Raw genomic sequence first — 24,054 nt, 5'->3', positions numbered from 1 at the left:
TCCTTTTTATTATGGGCAGGAAAGGATTTTTCTGTGGAAGTAACGAATGTCAGTGTGACACTACAGTTGGTTCTCGTCTCAAAGTGAATTCCATGCTGTAACATCCTATTCAACTTGCTGACATATAAATCTGGTGCACTATCTCTGAAGGGCAAAGGGATGTGTATATATAATATTTTTCTAACACTGATCATGTCAGAAATGTCTTGACATGGTGGTACATGGTGAGTCGGACACACTGATGACACATGTTATGACTGAATTATATCAGTCCTGCTTTCAAATGCAGCATGCACCACATCCTGCTATACCAGTATAACCACTGTTATATTTGCTTGTTCCCTCCCTTGTTTGGAGATGGGTGTAACTAGCGTTATCTAAGAGAACCAATTCTCTGCAAGTAAACGCTGTTTATACCAGAGTTAAAACTAGTTTCTGTGAGAAAGTCACACGTATACAGTCATTAGCAGACAATGGCGCAAAAAGGACTTCAGCTAGACCAGGAAACAATTTCTTGTTCCATCTGTCTGGATCTGCTGAAGGATCCTGTGGCTATTCCCTGTGGACACAGTTACTGTATGAACTGTATTAACAGTTTCTGGGATGAAGAGGATGGTAAGAAACTCTACAGCTGCCCTCAGTGTAGACAGACCTTCACACCGAGACCTGTGCTGGTTAAAAACACCATGTTAGCAGTTTTAGTGGAGGAGCTGAAGAAGACTGGACTCCAAGCTGCTCCTGCTGATCACTGCTATGCTGGACCTGAAGATGTGGCCTGTGATGTCTGCACTGGGAGAAAACTGAAAGCTCTCAAGTCCTGTCAGGTTTGTCTGGCCTCATTTTGTAAGAGACATCTCCAACCTCATTATGATGCAGCTCCATTAAAGAAACACAAACTGGTGGAGCCCTCCAAGAAGCTCCAGGAGAACATCTGCTCTCGTCACGATGAGGTGATGAAGATGTTCTGTCGTACTGATCAGCAGTGCATCTGTTATCTCTGCTCTGTGGATCAACATCAAGGTCACGACACAGTCTCAGCTGCAGCAGAAAGGACTGAGAGGCAGAGAGAGCTGGAGGGGAGTCGACAACAACTCCAGCAGAGAATCCAGGACAGAGAGAAAGAGGTGAAGCTGCTTCAACAGGAGGTGGAGGCTATCAATCACTCTGCTGGTCAAACAGTGGAGCACAGTGAGAAGATCTTCACTCAGCTGATTGGTCTCATTGACAAAAGAAGGTCTGATGTGAAGCAGCAGATCAGATCCCAGCAGGAAACTGAAGTGAGTCGAGTCAAAGAGCTTCAGGAGAAGCTGCAGCAGGAGATCACTGAGCTGAAGAGGAAAGACGCTGAGCTGGAGCAGCTCTCACACACAGAGGATCACACCCAGTTTCTACACAACTACCCCTCAGTGTCAGCACTCAGTCAATCTACACACTCATCCAGCATCAATATCCGTCCTCTGAGATACTTTGAGGATGTGACAGCAGCTGTGTCAGAGCTCAGAGACAAACTACAGGACATTCTGAGGGAGACATGGACAAATATCTCACAGACAGTGACTGAAGTGGATGTTTTACTGTCAAATCCAGGACCAAAGACCAGAGCTGGATTCTTAAAATACTCACAAGAAATCACACTGGATCCAAACACAGCACACACAAAACAGTTTTTATCTGAGGGAAACAGAAAAATTACATTAATGACTGAACAACAGTCTTATTCTAGTCACACAGACAGATTCACTGGAATTTGTTGGCAGGTCCTGAGTAGAGAGAGTCTGACTGGACGTTGTTACTGGGAGGTGAAGTGGAGCGGGAGAGGAGTTTATGTTGCAGTCGCATACAAGAATATCAGGAGAACAGGGAGCTTGGAGGAATGTGGATTTGGATACAATGATAAATCTTGGTCATTAATATGTAAAAGCAGTTACCTATTTAGGTACAACAATATCATAACTCCAGTCTCAGGTCCTCTGTCCTCCAGAATAGGAGTTTACCTGGATCACAGAGCAGGTGTTCTGTCCTTCTACAGCGTCTCTGAAACCATGACTCTCCTCCACAGAGTCCAGACCACATTCACTCAGCCTCTCTATGCTGGACTTTGCCTTGATGTCTCTTATGGAGACACTGCAGAGTTCAGTAAACTGAAATAGACAGAAGTAATGTATTTAATGTTTAATCTTATTCCTTCCTCTTGTTTTTGTGACATTACTTCACAGAAATCAGTCAAATCAAAGAAGAATTGTCAGAACGTCTTTATTATCTCATCATTTCTTGATTCTTGTTGAATTCATTGAGTTGGAGCTGTTTCCTGTGTTTAGTCATGAAGGATATCACTGCTCATGACAACTTTTCTTTCCTCAAACTGACATTACTCCACATGACAATAACTTCTCTCTGCTCATAACGTTTGTTGAATATTTCTTTGAATGGATTTGTCTGCTGATGTTTTTCTTCCACTGCATATGAACAGAAATCACAACAGATTTCTTAGAAATCCAACCTAGAAATTGATGGTTCTTTATCAAAGGGATGTTGTTCTGAACATTGTGTAATTGAAATTGAGTAAATTTGACAGATCTAATAAAACAGTAAATACTGTGATGACAAGAAGTAAAGATGCTGTTTATCTTTTGTTCCCATAACTGAGAGTCTTCATTAAACCAACTCTATGAATGAAGTCAATCTACTTCTACATTGTTGTCAGCATATTACACTCTGTTAGGTTTTCATAATACACATCATCAAGTATTCACTTCAATGCAGGTTTCAGTGTAGTCGTCATCTTTAAGGCTTCATCCTCATCAGCGACCTGCTGGTACATAGTCTCAGTTAGATCAGTATCTATCCATCTCTGCATTAGTCCCTTTTTTTTTTCTTTTTTTTTTATTTTAATGATTATACAATAGTTTTTTTAGTCTTTCTTCTTCATAGACTGAATTATCTCAGTCCTGCTTTCAGTTGCAGCACACACCACATCCTGCTACACCGGTATAACCACTCTGTTGTATTTCCTTGTTCACTCAGTTGTTTGAACATGGGTGTAACACAACGTTACCTAAGAAAACCAGTTCTCTGCTGGAAAACAGTGTTTAGATCAGTTAAAACTTGTTTCTGTGAGAAAGTCACACTTATACAGTCACTGGCAGAAAATGGCGCTGAAAGGAGTTCAGCTAGACCAGGAAACAACGTCTTGTTGTACCTGTCTGGATCTGAATCCAGTGACTCTGCAGAGTTCAGTAAACTGAAATAGACAAAAGTGAAGTATTTAATGTTTAATCATATTTAATCCTCATGTTCCTCCCCACTGCGTAAGGGAACCTGACAATATCTATATCTATCATATATCTGTTGTCATTCCACCCTGAACTAGAATTATTGACCTATTTTCATCCATCTTATTCTATGTACATACTGAGTTCTTTGTATTGATGTTATTCTGTGTTTGTGTTGATGTGGATCTTTGTAGTTTCTTTTCTTTCTTTCTGTGTTGAGAACAACTGTAACAAGACAAAACAATTTCCTTCTGGGATTAAGTTTTTTAAACTTGAATCTTGAATTCATTCTAGTTTTTATCTGGGTTTGTTTCCTGTTTGTAACTCTGGTCCCACTGCTGTATTTCTGATGGATTTAGTTTTAATCAAAGCTTCAACATGTGTCAGCTGTTTTTCCTGGCTTCCACTAACATGAGAATGTAACCACAGTAGTTTTTTACAGTGCTGGATCGTCTTCTTCAACACTGCATCATAGGACTGTTTAGTATTTGAACTCTGTGGACACTTTCTGTTCTGGTTCTTATATTTACTTTCTTAACATTTCTTCTTCAGAATGAGTCACTATGTTGGTTCAGACAGTACTGGGTTATAAAGTTTGAAAACAGACTTGATTCAAACCTTGTGACTAATTTTGTCAAAGTAAAATGAATTCATATTTTTTCTATTTATTTTCATGTCACGGTTCCAGCTCCTCCGTCCTGTCTGTCCCTCACTCCATTTGCTTTCCTTCCTGCCTAATTATCTGCTGGCTCTGATTGGCAGCACCTGTGTTTCTCCCTCCCTTTTAAGAAGGTTGGGGGCCCCTTGTATTTCAAACAGTCTCACATTGACCTGAGAAGACCACTATCTAGCGTTATCTTTTGGACTGCCTTTGTTCCCTGATCAGACCCTGCCCCCACCTGTTCCTCCAGAACTGAGATTTTGTTTGCCCTCCTGTTCTGTGGATCCTGTGGCCTTCCTCGTACTCTGCTCCCCCCTCACAGTACTGGACCTGTTTGAGAGCCTGATATTAGCCAAACATATTTTTTGGTTTGTTTTCTCCCTGAACTACTTACAGTAGTACTACTACTGTATAATCTGGATTACGGATTCTTGTCTCAAGACTTTATTGTATTCAGACTCATATTTGTGGTGCTTCTGCATACTCTGTTTTAAAAAGCCTCACCTGAATTCCTCAGCTCCATGTGCTCGCTGCCATGTCTGCCATATTGGTAGTGATGTCACACTCACCTTCTCGCCCACGACATCCGCTTCTGGAGCATCGGCCATCCCGTCTTCACTGTTCCTCAGGTTCACTGCTTCATCCTGCCCTAATCTCCGACCGTCTTTGTGGAGTTTGCTTGTCCAGCTGTTATTCCAACATTCTCTGTGATTACTCCTCCTTGCTTAAACATTACTTCAGCGAACCCAGAACTCTCTCTAACCCTGTTTCCTCTCTGGACTGTTACTATTACTGGATCCAATCACACTGCGACTAGCACTTGTACATTTTGTAAATAAAGATTATTTTTATCCTATTCTGTCTCAGCATAATCTCTGGCTATGTCAATACCCAGCCCTGTGACAAGTCACAGAAATTTGAACCTGTAAATAAAAAGTGTTTTAGTTATCTTGTCTCAGGTCCTCCGTCCTCCAGAATAGGAGTTTACCTGGATCACAGAGCAGGTGTTCTGTCCTTCTACAGCGTCTCTGAAACCATGACTCTCCTCCACAGAGTCCAGACCACATTCACTCAGCCTCTCTATGCTGGACTTTGGCTTTTTTACTCAGATGGAGTTACTGCAGAGTTCTGTAAACTGAAATAAACAGAAGTAATGTATTTAATTAATTAACTAATTAGTTTGAAGCATCTAGTGAAGCAGTTAGATCTGCCAGGATGGAGGGAAACTCAACAGAATAATGGAGACATGAGCTCAGGTGATATTCTGAGTATTTCTTTGTGTTTGTTCCTGTAAAACAGGAGAATAAGAGTCACTGGACTGATCAGATAAGGGACAGGAGGACGGTACACAACAACAAACAGGACTCATTTTTGATTTTTCCAGTTTGGATCACAGAGGCTAAGAGTGAGGCTCTCAAATGAATTCAAACTATGTTTAGGTCTGGAATTGATTAAAAATCTTGAGTGGAAGATTGCTGCTACTCCTCCACCCCGACCTGTGCTTCTAGGAACATGATAATTAATATGACTTGGGGGGGTCGACTCATTCAGAGAGACATATTCATCCTGCTGCAGCCAGGTTTCAGTAAGACAGAATAAGTCTATTTGATGGTCAGTTATCAAATCATTTACTAACAGAGAATTAGAGGAGAGAGATCTGATGTTTTTCTTCCACTTTAAATCACTGTTCATTTTACAGTAAAATAATGGAGACTGTGCTGCCAGTTCTTCACTGTTTTTAACAGGAAACAGTTTAAGAGTGAACAAAGCAGGAACTAACAGCTGCTACAAGCTGACTGAACTAACTAATGATCTGACTGGAAAGACAAAAGAACTGACTATTATCAATAACAACACTCATTAACCATGGAGCAAACGAGAGCTAGAGGTCGGGGAAAAGGTCAGTGGAGGGAACAAGACATCGAACGAGACTGACAGGTGACACACTAGACAAAGACAAACTGAAAGAGGACTAACTAAAATACAGAGACAGTAAAGACAGAAGACGAAACACCTGCTAACAACAACACACCTTTACTACTTGGACCAGCTGAGACACGCCCCTGGAAAGGAGAACCACAAAACCAGGAAACAAGAAACAAGACACTGCCCCTGCTGGTCGGAGGTCTGAACTGTAACAGTGTTATTTAGCTAGGTACAATATTGTCTAAAAATGGACTCTGACTGAACGACCATTGTTACAAGGAACACCGTCTGGGTCGAGGGCACAGAATGAATGAAATACTCCTGGAGAATATGTTTGTAAAATCCTTACTAGGTGTTGAACGTAACTGTCTAACTGAATTTCTCATGATGAACTTACTGATCACATTTTTGTGAATCTTACTTGACTATGTCATCTAGTTGATATTAAAAGATCAAAGGGTGAAACAGATGTGATCATCTGTGCTCTTTGTATTTAATTCATGTTTGGTTACGTACAAGGGTTTACCTTTAATTTGACTACATAGATTGACAGATCAAGTTCAGCTAATAATAATAATAATAATAAATGTATTTAAAGAGCACTTTTCTAAACATATGTTACAAAGTGCTTCACAAGAGAGACAAAAACACATGTAGCCCAACAAGATCAACTTGAGCAAGCACTAGGCAAACAGTGGAGAGGAAAATCTCCCCAAGAGGAAGAAACCTCCAGCAGAACCAGGCTCAAGTTAAACGACCATCTGCCTCGACCGGTTGGGGAGCAGGAAACAGTTATACAAACAAAACAATAATACAAACACAACTCACAACAAATACCGCATCAGTTCTTGGGAAGACCAGTTCCAGCGTAAAGACATTGTAATCTAAAGGAGAGTCTTCCCAAGGACAGATATTTTAATTTACAGACGATCGCAAAAGGCTCGCCAGTAGAGGTATTTTTTAGGGAGGGATTTAAAAGATGTTACTGAGTCAGCTGATCTTATTTCCTCGGGTAAGTTGTTCCAGAGTTTGGGGGTCTAACTGAAAAGGGTCTGTCACCTGTAGTTGTCATTCTGACATCAGGGACATACAGAAGATTTCTACCCGAGGATCTCAGGCTTCGTGCATGCTCATAAGTATGTATCAAAAGCAGCACCAAGATCAAGGAAGACAAGAATAGAGCACATACCAGCGTCAGAGGCCAATAGAATGTCATTAGTTACCTTCAGTAGGACGGTCTCTGTACTGTGGTGTTTGCGAAAACCAGATTGCAATGTTATAGTTGTCTGCAGCTAGAAATAAGTGTTTAGACACGTACTTTTCTAAAATCTTTGAAATGAAGGGTAGTTTGGAGATTGGTCTGTAGTTTTCAGGGGATGAGGGATCTAGACCAGGTTTTTTTATCGCTTCATAATGAACTTGAAGTCCAGTTTCCTTCCATCTCCGCTCAGCTTTCCTACACTCAGTTTTACAGCTACAAATGCTGACATCTATCCAAGGCTGTTTGTTGGTGTATTCACGGGACACATTTGCAGTCTTTAAGGGAGCAGCAGCCTCTAGCGCAGAGGCACAAATATTATCGAAAAGGCGGACGATATAATCAACATGTGCTGTGCAAGAAATACCCTGCTGCAACATTGAAAAGGTGCTAGTGAATTTTGCTGCTGACTGGCTGTTAAACAGACGGCGGTTAACTGTGGATTTCTGAGGTACAGTGATTGGATGAAGACAAGTATCAAATACGACACATTTATTATCAGAGATGGAGTCCTTTAAGTCAATGGAATTTAGAGTCAAACTTAAAGTGAATATCAAGTCAAGGGTGTGGCCCTGGTTATGAGTGGGACCTTTGACGTGTTGAAAGATTCAGTAAGACTGATAAAATCATTATCAAAATCTTATCAACATAAGGTCATTTAGGAGAGATGCTTTGTTAGAGAGGGAACTTCTCAGGACCACAGATGAGATTCAATGAGGCAGTGGTTTATGTTTTCTTGTGCAAAGGAGCATGTACTCCTCAGCACAGCAGCTGACAGAGGCACACTCGAAGCATCTAACACATAAAACTCCTTTTTATTATGGGAAGGAAAGGATTTTTCTGTGGAAGTAACGAATGTCAGTGTGACACTACAGTTGGTTCTCGTCTCAAAGTGAATTCCATGCTGTAACATCCTATTCAACTTGCTGACATATAAATCTGGTGCACTATCTCTGAAGGGCAAAGGGATGTGTATATATAATATTTTTCTAACACTGATCATGTCAGAAATGTCTTGACATGGTGGTACATGGTGAGTCGGACACACTGATGACACATGTTATGACTGAATTATATCAGTCCTGCTTTCAAATGCAGCATGCACCACATCCTGCTATACCAGTATAACCACTGTTATATTTGCTTGTTCCCTCCCTTGTTTGGAGATGGGTGTAACTAGCGTTATCTAAGAGAACCAATTCTCTGGAAGTAAACGCTGTTTATACCAGAGTTAAAACTAGTTTCTGTGAGAAAGTCACACGTATACAGTCATTAGCAGACAATGGCGCAAAAAGGACTTCAGCTAGACCAGGAAACAATTTCTTGTTCCATCTGTCTGGATCTACTGAAGGATCCTGTGACTATTCCCTGTGGACACAGTTACTGTATGAACTGTATTAAAACCCACTGGGATGAAGAGGATGGTAAGAAACTCTACAGCTGCCCTCAGTGTAGACAGACCTTCACACCGAGACCTGTGCTGGTTAAAAACACCATGTTAGCAGTTTTAGTGGAGGAGCTGAAGAAGACTGGACTCCAAGCTGCTCCTGCTGATCACTGCTATGCTGGACCTGAAGATGTGGCCTGTGATGTCTGCACTGGGAGAAAACTGAAAGCTCTCAAGTCCTGTCGTCAATGTCGGGTTTCATACTGTGAGAAACACCTTCAGCCTCATTATGAATCACCTTCATTTGACAAACACAAACTGGTGGAGCCCTCCAAGAAGCTCCAGGAGAACATCTGCTCTCGTCACGATGAGGTGATGAAGATGTTCTGTCGTACTGATCAGCAGTGTATCTGTTATCTCTGCTCTGTGGATCAACATCAAGGTCACGACACAGTCTCAGCTGCAGCAGAAAGGACTGAGAGGCAGAGAGAGCTGGAGGGGAGTCGACAAAAACTCCAGCAGAGAATCCAGGACAGAGAGAAAGAGGTGAAGCTGCTTCAACAGGAGGTGGAGGCTATCAATCACTCTGCTGGTCAAACAGTGGAGCACAGTGAGAAGATCTTCACTCAGCTGATTGGTCTCATTGACAAAAGAAGGTCTGATGTGAAGCAGCAGATCAGATCCAAGCAGGAAACTGAAGTGAGTCGAGTCAAAGAGCTTCAGGAGAAGCTGGAGCAGGAGATCACTGAGCTGAAGAGGAAAGACGCTGAGCTGGAGCAGCTCTCACACACAGAGGATCACAACCAGTTTCTACACAACTACCCCTCAGTGTCAGCACTCAGTCAATCTACACACTCATCCAGCATCAATATCCGTCCTCTGAGATACTTTGAGGATGTGACAGCAGCTGTGTCAGAGCTCAGAGACAAACTACAGGACGTTCTGAGGGAGACATGGACAAATATCTCACAGACAGAGACTGAAGTGGATGTTTTACTGTCAAATCCAGAACCAAAGACCAGAGCTGGATTCTTAAAATACTCACAAGAAATCACACTGGATCCAAACACAGCAAACAGAAACCTATTATTATCTGAGGGAAACAGAAAAGTTACATTAATGAGTGAACAACAGTCTTATTCTAGTCACACAGACAGATTCACTGAATGTTGTCAGGTCCTGAGTAGAGAGAGTCTGACTGGACGTTGTTACTGGGAGGTGGAGTGGAGCGGGAGAGGAGTTGCTGTAGCAGTCGCATACAAGAATATCAGGAGAACAGGGAACTGGACTGAAAGTTGTTTTGGATTCAATGATAAATCTTGGTCATTAATATGTAACAACAGCAGTTACCTATTTAAGTACAACAATATCCAAACTCCAGTCTCAGGTCCTCCGTCCTCCAGAATAGGAGTTTTCCTGGATCACAGAGCAGGTGTTCTGTCCTTCTACAGCGTCTCTGAAACCATGACTCTCCTCCACAGAGTCCAGACCACATTCACTCAGCCTCTCTATGCTGGAGTTCGGCTTCTTTCTTTTGGAGACACTGCAGAGTTCAGTAAACTGAAATAGACAGAAGTAATGTATTTAATGTTTAATTTTATTTCTTCTTCATGTTTTTGTGACATTACTTCACAGAAATCAGTCAAATCAAACAAGAATTGTCAGAACGTCTTTATTATCTCATCATTTCTTGATTCTTGTTGAATTCATTGAGTTGGAGCTGTTTCCTGTGTTTAGTCATGAAGGATATCACTGCTCATGACAACTTTTCTTTCCTCAAACTGACATTACTCCACATGACAATAACTTCTCTCTGCTCATAACCTTTGTTGAATATTTCTTTGAATGGATTTGTCTGCTGGTGTTTTTCTTCCACTGCATATGAACAGAAATCACAACAGATTTCTTAGAAATCCAACCTAGAAATTGATGGTTCTTTATCAAAGGGATGTTGTTCTGAACATTGTGTAAATTGAAATGGAGTAAATTTGACAGATCTAATAAAACAGTAAATACTGTGATGACAAGAAGTAAAGATGCTGTTTATCTTTTGTTCCCATAACTGAGAGTCTTCATTAAACCAACTCTATGAATGACGTCAATCTTTACATGAAACCTGAAATACATGTTAACATTAAATGTAGACAATGAATCAAACTACCAGCTTTAATGAACAGCGTCAGTAAAATACATTGTGTAGATGAATTAGTGACGTTGTACTTCAGAAACAGTTTAGTAACAAGAGTATTAATTGAGTTTATTAGTTTTTCTACATTCCTGCAGCATTTGAAGGCAGCAGGACATGTGTTGATAAATCTACAGCCAGATGTTCCACAGAGCAGTGTCATTACGTTCAACCATATCCTCATATTTAGTTGTGTCAGACGTGGGATAGGCAGCGATTCTAGGATCAGACCTTTATGGAGGCTCAGTCCCTAATGAGAACAACACATGCAGACAGTGCTCTGCTAAAGTGCTCAACACACCTGCTGAAATCATTTTACTGGGAACAATTACTACATTCACATTTTTCTGTCCAGGATATTTTCATTTACAACAATCAGCAGTTTAATTAATAGAAGTTAATTGAATTCATTAACTTGAATTTTAAATATATTAAACCTTTTTTATTGAGAGTTGTCAGTTTGTTCAGCTTCTCTCTTCTGAACACATCAGACATGATATCGTCCACGTCAACTATTTAACTACAGGACCAGGACAACACCAAGAACTTGGAGAAAACTTATTCTAATGTTGATCCACACAGTCATCACTTAGTTTCCAAAGGTCGTGGGATTATGCTCACTGAGCTGCCAGTGATCCAGACACCCTCTGACCTCTGGACCTGTCTGACTCGTCCTGGTGTCCCTCTTCTGGTTGGAGATCTCGTCTCTTGGATGAAATTGTGAGAGGTGTCATAGATAATGAAGCTAAAAACAATAAAATAAAAACAATATAGTTAAAATCGGAATAAGTTTGGATGAAGAGAATAGTGGAGAGTTTACAGAATTCATTGAAGTGGATCATCCTCTGAAATCCTAGTTAGTATGAATGGAAATCAGAGTGTGCAGAGATGTGAGCGCCCAGGTTATAGTCAGTGTCAACGTGCATGATTAGCTCTACACGTGGTTTGAATGGGGACATTCAAAATGTCATGTGTGTGTTTATTGAAACATGTTACTGTTACCTACTGTATGTTTACTGACAGTGGGAAAGAAACATGTTGGTTTCTAATTAGTTTGAAGCAACTAGTGAAGCAGTTAGATCTGTCAGGATGGAGGGAAACTCAACAGGATAATGGAGACATGAGCTCAGGTGATATTCGGAGTATTTCTTTGTGTTTGTTCCTGTAAAACAGGAGAATAAGAGTCACTGGACTGATCAGATCACATGTTGTGTCTAAGGAACATGTAAAGGAATTTTAGGAACTGACACAGATGGACTGGGACTGAAGTAGAACGTAATGTCAACAGACACATATTGTGGAACACGGCTGCTTCTATGTTGGTGATGTTTAGTGAAACCATTCTTCATAAAGATGCCACAGAGTGAAGTCCGTGTCCACATCTTTATTGATTTTCTCCTTTTCGGGGTGGAACATGGTCTTTGGATGCGTGTGCTGACTGGGGTTGGTTCCACTCTACATGAAGACGGTCCTGGCCTCGGCTGATGTTCACAGCTGTTTCTCTGAGGTCTCGACTTAACGTCAGTCGCTCCATAGTCCAGGACTGGAATTTCCTACAAGTCTACCTGAGCCTCCAACAATGAACTGGACTCCATATTAACTTAAAGACATCAGCTGTTATACTGAACTGCCTGCTGCCTAACACACAGTATGAACGTTTAATTCCTGCTTTCTGTTCTCACCCAGATGAGGATGGGTTCTCTGTTGAGTCCGGTTCCTCTCAAGGTTTCTTCCTGTCGCCTTCTCAGGGAGTTTTTTCTTGCCACTGTCGCCATCAACTTGTTCATCTGGGACAATCTGATTCATACACATTCACTGTTCATATAAACTTCCATAGTTTCTTTGGTTGTGTGAAGCTGCTTTGTGACAATGACAATTGTTAAAAACTCTGTACAAATAAAATTGAATTGAATTGAATTGAATTGAATTGAATTGAATTGAATTGAATTGAATTGAATTGAATTGAATTGAATTGAATTGAATTGAATTGAATTGAATTGAATTGAATTATTCTCACTGCTCAATAAATGAACATTAGGAGAAAGTCACTTTCTTCATGTCAAATTCTAATTTAATGACATGTAAGCTGCCTTGTTCTTCTCACTGTGATTGACTGAAACCATTTGACCACTTTTCCACCTGGTTCTTCTCTCTCTTTGTGCTGACTCTTCTCTTTCCCTTCTAATGTTCTTACCACCCAACTACATCACTGTGCATAAGACTCTAACCCGACTATTATATGTTGTCAATAAGGAAGCGAACAGGACTTTAATGGACTTGTTGCTCTGTTTTACAGCAGCTGAGTTGTTCACTCTCTGGAAGTCCCACAGATACTCACATGAAGGAAGAGGCTGTAGGTTCAAACCTTTGAGCTGCAAAACACAAATACTGAGATTAAAGGAGCAAATATATCTCTTGAAGTAATGAATTCAACAATAGAAGAAGGAGGCCCATCATCCAGTACAGGAAGATTGGATGTTATTGGTTCGTCCACATTCAGAATTCATTCTAGTTTTTATCTGGGTTTGTTTCCTGTTTGTGTCTTTGGTCCCACTGCTGTATTTCTGATGGATTTAGTTTTAATCAAAGCTTCAACATGCGTCAGCTGATTTTCCTGGTTTCCACTAACATGAGAATGTAACCACAGTAGTTTTTTTACAGTGCTGGATCGTCTTCTTCAACACTGCATCATAGGACTGTTTAGTATTTGAACTCTGTGGACACTTTCTGTTCTGGTTCTTATATTTACTCTCTTGTAATGAACTCCTGTAGCGTTACCTGTGCTCCTATCAGGCCTCACCTGGTGACGTCATATCCTCCTTATTATCCTTCTTATGTCTCTGCACATCGTCTCCCCCTGTGGAGGCAGCAGGAGGTGGAGGTTAAGCTCAGTACTGTGTCCGGTGCAGAAGGTTGGCAGTCTGCTGTTAGAAATGTGCCGGGCCTGGTTCTGGATCTGCTGTCATTGACCCAGTTTGTTTATTTCTCAGGAGACGTCTGCTGCTGGTTGTTTTTCATTAGGTTCTTATTGATTCTCTCTGATTCTGTTCCGTCCTGTTCTTACTGCTGATTTCAGTCCTGGTTCTACTTTGTGCTGCTGTATCTGGGAGTAATGATCCGGGGGGGGTTGACTTCATGCTGGTGAACTTCTTGTTCACAGTGTGTCTATGACGTGGGAGTAGTACAGAGGAAACCAGCAGTTTGATGGTTAATTATTTTTGTGTTTTTCATTTTCTACGTTGTTATATTCAGTGTATTTGAACTATTTGTTACTGGGTTTTATTTCTATTGACTTTGCTCCAGTGATGCTGTTCTTCTTTAGTTGTTAGTGTTTTTTCTGGGTGTGTTAACAAAGTGCTGCTAAAATCATTTTTCTCCGTCGTTGACCTTTAGTAGGAGGGGGGTCAGTGGGTTTCTAACACGGTGTGTTGGTCCAGTTTGTTCCAGGTGAACGTGTGGAGGTTGCTGTGATGATCTGTCCCCTCTCCCATGAACGCTCTCATTTATTGTTTTCTTAAACTTTGGTGTTAAACTCTTCTGGAGGAGAAGCTCGTCCAGTAGTAGCAGCTTTGAATTATATGGTGTAAAGATCATTTTTAGGACAATTGTTGTATTGTTATGAGAGTCCTTGTTTGGAGAACAAGATGGCGCCGGTGTTTGTGGCTGCTCGTCCCCTGTTTCCGACATTTTGGAACTCTACAGACTGAGTCTCAGCTGGTTTATAATCGCCAGTTCCTTCTGGATCTTCAACAAAATGTTAAGGATCTCCGTATATTTGATCCTTGTGGACAAAAACTCTGCCACCACTCCTGTTGGGAATTCCGACTCACCTGTTTCGGGCCTTGGCTCTTCTCTCTCTGCGAAAATGTCGTCGCAGTAAACGCAGTGGTCAGTTGGTGAAGCTGAAGACCTGCCTGGCTCGCTCCCCTTGTTTCTCCCGAGCAGGACACTGATTGCACCGTCCCTTCGTTGTACCCTTGTGTTTCCTGGACCCCATCGGAGCCTCCCTGACACCTGTTGCAGGTAGTGATGAGATCTTCCAGCCTCCTCGTCCCTGCTCTCCTCGGCCCGCCAGCGCGGAGTAAACCCCCGTAACCTGAGGGCACTTCCTCGGCTCTCCTGCTCTAAACCACAAACCCCAGTCAGAATCGGCCTGGTGAACACCAGATCGATGACCAACAAAACTTTCCAGCTTTGAGGAGACTCTATTTGAGGTGGGTCGCTCTGATCCAGTTCTGTTTGCTGTCATCTACCGACCTCCCAGATACAACAAGGATTTTTTAAATGATTTCTCTGAATTCTTGGCTGAAATGATGCCAAACTATGATCGTCTCTTTATTGTTGGTGATTTTAATACATGTGTTGCCTTGAAAAAACGCTGGTGAGAGACTTTTTAGCCATTATTGACTCTTTTAATCTGGTACAATCTTTGGCTGGTCCCACACACAATCAGAGACATACATTAGATCTGGTTCTCTCTCATGATTTGTCTCTATCAAACTTAAAGACCTGCATTAATGTGTTCTCTGATCACCTGTCCATTTTATTTGATGCTGACTTTTCCTGTGCAGCAGTTAAATCGTCTGCTCCTACTCGCCTGTGCCGGATTTTTAATTCTTCCACCACTGGTCAGTTTTCTGCTGACTTTAACCAGCTATGACCTCCTTCTGGCTCGACTGTTGATGTTACAACAGAGGAACTCAGCTCCTGGTTTCACTCCTCCTGTTGCGCCCTACTAGACACTGTGGCCCCATTAAAAACTGTGCTGCCTAAAGTTAAATCTGAGCCTTGGCTCAGCAGCAGGACTCGAGAAGTTCGGCAAAAGTGTCGACAAGCTGAGCGCAGGTGGAAGAAGGATGGTCTGCAGGTCTCCTTTCAAATTCTAAAGGGTTGTTGGCGTCAGCATCAAAATACTGTTTAAGATGCTAAAAAAGAATCCCCTTCAAACATTATTGCATCAAATAGCCAAAATCCATGTGTGTTATTTAAGACAATTGACTTTGTTTTAAATCCTTCAACAAGATTGTGCTGCCTGGAATTTTCTGCTGATATGTGCAATAATTTCCTGCACTTTTTTACTGAGAAGGTTGTTGCCACAAGGGCCTCCATCTCAGCTCCTGCTGTTGACCCATCTGATTGTGCTCCTTGTTTGGCTGTGTTCGATACGCTTGAGCCGGTAACACTCTCACTTTTGGAGGAAGTGATGAGCCACATCAAACCATCGGGCTCCCCTCGAGATGCTCTCCCTCCTCATTTTCTTAAAGAGGTTTTCCACAGTATAGGGCAGTTGGTTTTGTCCATTATAAACGGCAGCCTGACTTCAGGTGGTGTCCCGGCAAATTTCAAACATGCAGTGATACAACCCCTGCTTAAGAAACCAGGTCTGGACCACACGGAGTTGGCTAATTTTAGGCCCATCTCCAAGTTGCCTTTTATCTCTAAAATCCTAGAGAAAATTGTTTATGCGCATGTAACCCAGGTTATTATTTAGTGCTCTGATTTACACAGTCACTTTCTACACTCCCATCATGACTCTAGTAGAACACACAACTAGGACAGGTGTGTGAACAGAGGAGGAAAGAACAGTTGAAAGTCATAAAAGTTAAGTAGAACATTTTGACTAGATGTTTGCTGGATTAGAGTCCATAGAGCTGGAGCTGCCAGTGAGAAGAGTTACTGAAGGTAACTGAATTGAAAGAGACGAGAGGACAAATCCTGGTTGGTTTTTGTTTTTGAGGAACAATTCTTCTGCTGTCGAGGAGCTGAAGTCTTCTCATCAGGACTCCAAGGTCATCACTCCAAGGCGGTGGTAGGAACCAGATTAAAGGAGACACTCTTCGAGGGAAATTCACCTTTTCATTCTCGGATACAATTTTGACTGAATATTGAAACAAATGAAACTGAGACCGTTAAAGGAATCATTCAACAAGGAACATAAGAAAAGAACAATAAGAACTGATAACTGAATATTTGGTTGACTTGACAAGAATTCTATTTATTTATGTTGTGTTGATTATTTTCTTATCATTTTGTCTGAACATCTGATTTTTAGTTATTGATCTAAAATAAGTTTTATTTGTTTTGTCACTTTATAATTGTTACATTTTATAAATACATTCCTTTTGCTATTTTTATAAGTTTGTATGTGTTTCTAGTAGGATGGAGGTGTTTTCACTCTCTTTGTAGAGTTGCTACTGCCAATCTCCTTAACGAACCCAGTGATAAATGAACACAGAGAACCTTAAATCTGAGTTACTGACAGAACTGAATCACACTGTGCCTAAAACTCAGTAGGAACCATAGAACAGATCATCTTAGATACTCAGCCAGGTTCAGAAGTGTAGATTATAGATACTGTAGCCATGGTAGGGCACAAGCCTACTAGGGGCTACACACAGTTGAAATCTTTTTTAAAGGGCGTTATAAATAAAGTTGAGTTGAGTTGAATTATTATTGTAATTAAAACTGAATTTGTATCTTTTAGTGGGAATTTATTTGTTTTATCTGGACTTTTCCTATTTTGTAATCAAATTGAGTTTCTTTGGTTGAAGCCACGCCTCTGACCTTTTTATATATCTGTGTGTGAGTAGATCATGAAGGGAAGTTGAGAATTCACATCAGCCTCGTCTGGTCACATGTAGCATCAAATTTCACTTCCTCTACTTTTATTTACACCCTAAATCTACTGTGAATAATCAGTCCCACTCTTTCCATGAGACCTGAATGCAGCATCCGTGTTACAGACTGACACCTGTAAACAAACGGACACAGTGTGAAATCTGAAAACTGATGCACAACACAAGAAGGTGTCTTCATCCTAGTAACCAGGGATGCAGTGGAGGACTTAGAGTCCATAGTTTTCTGTTGTCTTTACATCTGTGATGGTCAATGGTGTCCAACTGGTTTAGGTCAAAGGTCAGTAAAATATCCTAAATCTAGTTGTTTCACGGTGGTAGTTTGACGTGTGGCCGTTTTAAATGGGATTTTATTGTAGTTGCAGCATTGTCTATAGAATTATAGAATTCAAATATCACCATGGTTTATGTTTTGACCTACTAACATTCAGGCTGCTAACGGCATCTGTCACAGCTCTTTGTTTGATTCTGTTTGGTTTTTTCTCTCACTCCCCTTGTTCACACTCCTCCTCAGCTTTCACCGCTCACACCCTAACCATGTCCAGCTGGAGACACTTTACCAATCAAGGTCCACAGTGGAAGTTCTCCTCTCCCACGTCGTCCTGTTCCTCTGTTGCTTCAGCGTGTTTGGACTTCACTCTTCCTGCCTGTTACCACCTCTGCTGTAGTTGGACTGTGTTCTCGCCTCGCCCCTGTTGTAAGTTGGTTCATGGACTGAGTTTTGATCTTATGGTTGCTTCATGTTTGTTAGTGCTTCAGTTTCATGAGTCTGTCCTGTTTCTGCCACTTCTTAGTTCCTGTGTTTCTCCATGTCAGGTTGCCTCTGCTCTTGTTCGGTCCCTCTTTCATGCTCCGTTCTGTTTGGTTCCTGTTCTAGTTTCACTTAGTTTGGTCTCATCAGACCTCTTCTCCTGCTCTTTGTCTCTGGTGCCTTGATTTAGTCTTTTCCCTCATTGTGGACTGATTTTCTTTGATTCCCTTTGTTCTTTCTGTCTTGTTTCAATCTATCTTCTGAAAGTCGTGACAGTGTCATGATGTTTTATACAGAATCGTCTTGACTCTGACCAAAACTTAAATCCTTCAGATATAATGAGAACTGTTCTCAGATTTTATGGGGAATTATGGGGATCATTTTTTACATAACTATGATTCTACATTAAACTATAAAGTAAATATGGACATGAACTCACTGAATGGGACTAATTTAATAAAGTAGAATCATTGAATTAGTTGCCAAACTGCAGGTTAATGTAATAAAGTACATTTGTTTAGAAAGATGGAGAAAGTCTTATCACCTGTCTTCATGTCAGGATCTGGTTCAAAGCTGTTGGAGACATTTTGAGCCTAATATGAGAATAAAACTGAGACAGTTTTTCTCCTGAAACTCCACACAGCACACGAAGTTCACGTTAAGAGCACAGGAACATTTGTCAGTGTCTATCTTCAACTTTCTTCTCTATTATATGTTGTCACAGAGAAATTAGCTGAGTTCTCTGTCATTTGTTTTGTGACTCCACTAAATTTGTGACTTCAGTCACTGACACTGAGACCAGAGTCCTACAAATGGACACGAGATCAAGAACTGAACAGATTCTGTCATAAAACAACAGACTTTGTGTCAGACTCCATATTTTAATCAAGATTAAACCTCACACTGAGGTTTTTACAGAGGTTCAGTGTTTAGCTCTGTTACCTCACAGACAAACACCCCTGGGTTATAATGTTTTAATCCAGATGTTATTAAAACTTTGACTCAGTTTTTCAAAGGTTAAATTAAATCTGTCTTTACTGTTTCTACATTAACAATGTTTCAGAGAACTTAATTATAATTCATCATGTGAATAAGAAAATAAACTTAAAATATATATTAAATCATCAAGAATAACCCAGAATGACATTATATTGATTTTGTTTAATATATTTTATTATATATTTAGTTCTTTTGTAACCTCTTTGTTTACAGTCTGGTTTCTCTGTCCCTGTTTTTATTTTCATATAACAGATTTATCGTAACTGTTTACAGACCCCTCCACAGAAAGTTAAATCTAATGATGCTGAACCCTGTTTCTAATTTCCCATTTTTAATGTAGGTTAACAAACCTTAATTATCTATTTTCAAGATTGTTTCTGTCTTATACCAACGACATTTTGGCAAAATTAAGACAAATACATTGAAATTAGTTGATTTTAAATATTTTGAGATGCTGAATATGTCAAATTATTTTTCATATTATAACAGAGATTAAACATCAAAACACAATTGCACCATTATTCTGTACTTAGTGATCAACAGGTTTGTGGTCTTGTGGTTTAAATATCAGCAGGTGAAGTTCACACACCAAGGAGAAAAAACAGTATGAGAGACCAGGATATTTCCACGATCAGCCTGGTTCTTCATTCTTCAAAGTTCCTCATTTTATCATCTTGTTGGTTAAATTTTAAAAGCTGCTAACAGTTTATTTATCTTGCAGCTCCAGAAATGCTGATCTCAGTCTTATGAATATAGGTCCACTGAGGAGCTTGAAGTTTGCAGTAAAACACCATCAGTGTTGTTTATGATGGTTTCACTCAAAAACTTGTAAGAACTTAAAAATTCAGCTTTATTACAGTTAATTCTTTACTTTAATTCCTGTCTGTGGATTTTATGGGAAGTACTTTTTGTCATTTTTAGAGAACCTCTAAACTTAGAAATGAAGAATTTACAACTTAAAATCTGAGCTGATCATCTGGAATGAATCAAAGCCTGATTAACCCCTTTTCTTCCTGCTCTCTCTCATGTCGTCCATATGAAAATCAAACAGGTTATGATTTTCTGATTAAGTAAAGACTGTTAAACCAAATATACATGATATATAAATTCAAGCTTTATTGGAAAAACACATTTTAGGATTTTGTTGCAATCATAGACAACTCATGTTTGATTCAAACGATGACACATAAAGTCTGAGTTCATTCAATTTACAGTATTTAGCATCATTTAACCTGTAAAGTGATGGAAATTAAAAAGATTATACTTAAAGGAACAATATGTAGCACTGACACCAAGTGTTTCAAAGTGGTACTGCAGAACAAATTCAACATATTTGACAGAGCTGAAGCTGAAAATTTGGTGTAAATATCTTCTGACAAGTTTTTTTCTTTGAGCTACAGTAATGTTAATGTGAAACTTATTAATTATGACGCACTAAAAACATTAAAGGAGAAAAACAGCTGTCAGTTTAGTTTGATGGTTTACGGTTGGTTCTGTCAGTACAGTTTGTCAGTGAATCCACACTGGTCTATATTTGTATAGAAATAATAAAGTGCTGCTGGTTTCTGTGCTATTTTATCTTGACCTCCTGGAATGAAATGAGCAGCTGACTTGTTGTTTTAGGTTCAGAGATCATGTTGTTTCCTAATGTGTAGTTCATGGTACCTTTATTTAAAGTGGAATGAATTTACTGAGTCATTAGACTTTAATGAAATAAACTAATTAAAGTTAATAAAATGCTAAGAAACATGTAAGTACACAACAAAGGGTTAAACACAGTTTCTCTCTAAAACTGCTCCTGTTCCTGGAATGAACCAAAGCCTGATGACCCTCCCTTTACTTCCTGCTCTCAAACACAGTGAGCTCCACTCTGTCCATTTATTTCCTTGTTCCCTCCTCTTCAGATCTACAGTTTGAGGATGGGTGGAACCAACATGTGCTGAAGTGTAAGAGCTGACAGACTCCATTCACTGCACAAACACATGTTGTTGAGATCAGAGCTCAAACTAGTTTCACTTCTAACAAAGTGAAACTCAGACAGTTGTTGACACTGAGAGGTGAAATGGCGCAGAAAGGAGTTCAGCTGGACCGAGAAACCTTCTCTTGTTCGATCTGTCTGGATCTACTGAAGGATCCTGTGACTATTCACTGTGGACACAGTTACTGTATGAACTGTATTAACAGTTTCTGGGATGAAGAGGATGGTAAGAAACTCTACAGCTGCCCTCAGTGTAGACAGACCTTCACACCGAGACCTGTGCTGGTTAAAAACACCATGTTAGCAGTTTTAGTGGAGGAGCTGAAGAAGACTGGACTCCAAGCTGCTCCTGCTGATCACTGCTATGCTGGACCTGAAGATGTGGCCTGTGATGTCTGCACTGGGAGAAAACTGAAAGCTCTCAAGTCCTGTCTTCAATGTCTGGTTTCATACTGTGAGAAACACCTGCACTCTCATAATTCTGCTGCTCCATTCAGAAAACACAAACTGGTGGAGCCCTCCAAGAAGCTCCAGGAGAACATCTGCTCTCGTCACGATGTGGTGATGAAGATGTTCTGTCGTACTGATCAGCAGTGTATCTGTTATCTCTGCTCTGTGGATCAACATAAAGGTCACGACACAGTCTCAGCTGCAGCAGAAAGGACTGAGAGGCAGAGAGAGCTGGAGGGGAGTCGACAAAAACTCCAGCAGAGAATCCAGGACAGAGAGAAAGAGGTGAAGCTGCTTCAACAGGAGGTGGAGGCTATCAATCACTCTGCTGGTAAAACAGTGGAGCACAGTGAGAAGATCTTCACTCAGCTGATTGGTCTCATTGACAAAAGAAGGTCTGATGTGAAGCAGCAGATCAGATCCCAGCAGGAAACTGAAGTGAGTCGAGTCAAAGAGCTTCAGGAGAAGCTGGAGCAGGAGATCACTGAGCTGAAGAGGAAAGACGCTGAGCTGGAGCAGCTCTCACACACAGAGGATCACACCCAGTTTCTACACAACTACCCCTCAGTGTCAGCACTCAGTCAATCTACACACTCATCCAGCATCAATATCCGTCCTCTGAGATACTTTGAGGATGTGACAGCAGCTGTGTCAGAGCTCAGAGACAAACTACAGGACATTCTGAGGGAGACATGGACAAATATCTCACAGACAGAGACTGAAGTGGATGTTTTACTGTCAAATCCAGAACCAAAGACCAGAGCTGGATTCTTAAAATACTCACAAGAAATCACACTGGATCCAAACACAGCAAACACAAACCTGTTATTATCTCAGGGAAAAAGAAGAGCAACATTATTAAGTCAAGAACTCCCCTATTCTTGTCATCCAGACAGATTTGTTTCTTGGAAAGAGGTCCTGAGTAGAGAGAGTCTGACTGGACGTTGTTACTGGGAGGTGGAGTGGAGCGGGAGAGGAGTTAATATAGCTGTCACATACAAAAATATCAGCAGAGCAGGACAAAGGAGTGAATGTGGGTTTGGACTTAATAACAAATCATGGGCATTAGATTGTAATGAAAACAGCTATGAATTCTGGCACAACGATATCGAAACTCCAGTCTCAGGTCCTCCGTCCTCCAGAATAGGAGTTTACCTGGATCACAGAGCAGGTGTTCTGTCCTTCTACAGCGTCTCTGAAACCATGACTCTCCTCCACAGAGTCCAGACCACATTCACTCAGCCTCTCTATGCTGGACTTTGGCTACGTTACCTTCCTACTTCTTATGTTCCTGAAGTCACTGCTGAGTTCTGTAAACTTAAATGAATACAGGTTTTCTATTTTCCTCTTTACTTTGCTTTGAATGTTTGATGAATAATTGTATTTGACGTTAACAGAGAAATTCGTTGGAGTGCTCCTTATTCGTTATTATAGATGTTTTACTCTCAACACTTCTCTAATTATTGTGATCAGTACAATGCTTTATTTCCACTCTGGATTCCTCCTGACAACATTTCAAAGTGTCTCTGGACAAGACACTGAACCCCAAACCTTTGGAGACTTAAATAGATCTGTCTGTTCATAAGGATTTTACCATACAGATTAAAAATGTTTATTTTAAATAATAATCTTCATTGTGTTGTACACATCTGAATGAAATTAATCTGTGCATGAAAATATATACCAGGACTAATTTGTCATATTTGACTTTCACATGTTGTGTTTGTGAACAAACTGAAGGATTAAATGATTAATAAACGTTTTACAATGAACAAAGTATTTTCTTGTTTTTCTATCACAGGATCTCATTTCAAGCTGAGGAGAATATAACTGAAGCTACTTACATCCAAAAATGGTATATCTGAATAACAACATCCAAACTCCGTCCTCCGTCCTCCAGAATAGGAGTTTACCTGGATCACAGAGCAGGTGTTCTGTCCTTCTACAGCGTCTCTGAAACCATGACTCTCCTCCACAGAGTCCAGACCACATTCACTCAGCCTCTCTATGCTGGACTGGCTTTTTTACTCTGATAAACACACTGCTCAAGTTCTATAAAGTAAAATAGACAGAAGTAATGTATTTAATGTTTAATCTTATTTATTCCTTGTGTTTTTGTGACATTACTTCACAGAAATCAGTTAAATCAAACAAGAATTGTCAGAACGTCTTTATTATCTCATCATTTCTTGATTATTTTATCAAAGGGATGTTGTTCTGAACATTGTGTACATTGAAATGGAGTTGGAGGAATTTGACAGATCTAATAAAACAGTAAATACTGTGATGACAAGAAGTAAAGATGCTGTTTATCTTTTGTTCCTATAACTGAGAGTCTTCATTGAACCAACTTAGTAAGTAAAAACATCTCAACCAAAAATACATGATATATAAAATTACATACATTCCACCTAGCGCTAATGCTAAGGAAGAGCCCTGTGTACTTTGTCGGACCATCAACAAACTGCAGAACACAAACGTGATGAACTGTTTAGTGTTGACGGAGATTTCAATGCAAATGTCAGAACTGTGCTCCCTAAATTTCATCAAAT

The 24,054-nt window shown here is 40.3% G+C and overlaps 2 protein-coding genes across 3 annotated transcripts; both read left to right on the top strand.

Annotated features, from left to right (window-relative positions):
- The first annotated feature begins 395 nt into the window (after positions 1 to 395).
- On the top strand, positions 396 to 10,073 carry LOC113171894. The gene is made up of 2 exons (XM_026374632.2): positions 396 to 2,147; positions 8,397 to 10,073. Exons 1-2 carry the CDS (start codon positions 474 to 476, stop codon positions 10,071 to 10,073), a joined length of 3,351 nt encoding a protein of 1,116 aa, XP_026230417.1. The 5' UTR covers positions 396 to 473.
- Positions 10,074 to 20,876: 10,803 nt separating this feature from the next.
- LOC113171895 (tripartite motif-containing protein 16-like) lies at positions 20,877 to 23,680 on the top strand. Of its 2 annotated transcripts, XM_033326482.1 has the most exons (2): positions 20,877 to 22,649; positions 23,408 to 23,680. In XM_033326482.1, exons 1-2 carry the CDS (start codon positions 21,137 to 21,139, stop codon positions 23,533 to 23,535), a joined length of 1,641 nt encoding a protein of 546 aa, XP_033182373.1. In that variant the 5' UTR covers positions 20,877 to 21,136; the 3' UTR covers positions 23,536 to 23,680. The 2 variants fall into 2 exon arrangements, with proteins under 2 accessions (XP_033182373.1, XP_033182372.1); XM_033326481.1 differs by having other exon boundaries at positions 20,877 to 23,483.
- Positions 23,681 to 24,054: the final 374 nt, after the last annotated feature.

This window comes from Anabas testudineus, chromosome 17, assembly GCF_900324465.2.
Source record: "Anabas testudineus chromosome 17, fAnaTes1.2, whole genome shotgun sequence".
In the NCBI taxonomy this organism is placed as follows: Eukaryota; Metazoa; Chordata; class Actinopteri; order Anabantiformes; family Anabantidae; genus Anabas; species Anabas testudineus.
This window is presented reverse-complemented; position numbering and strand designations above follow the sequence as displayed.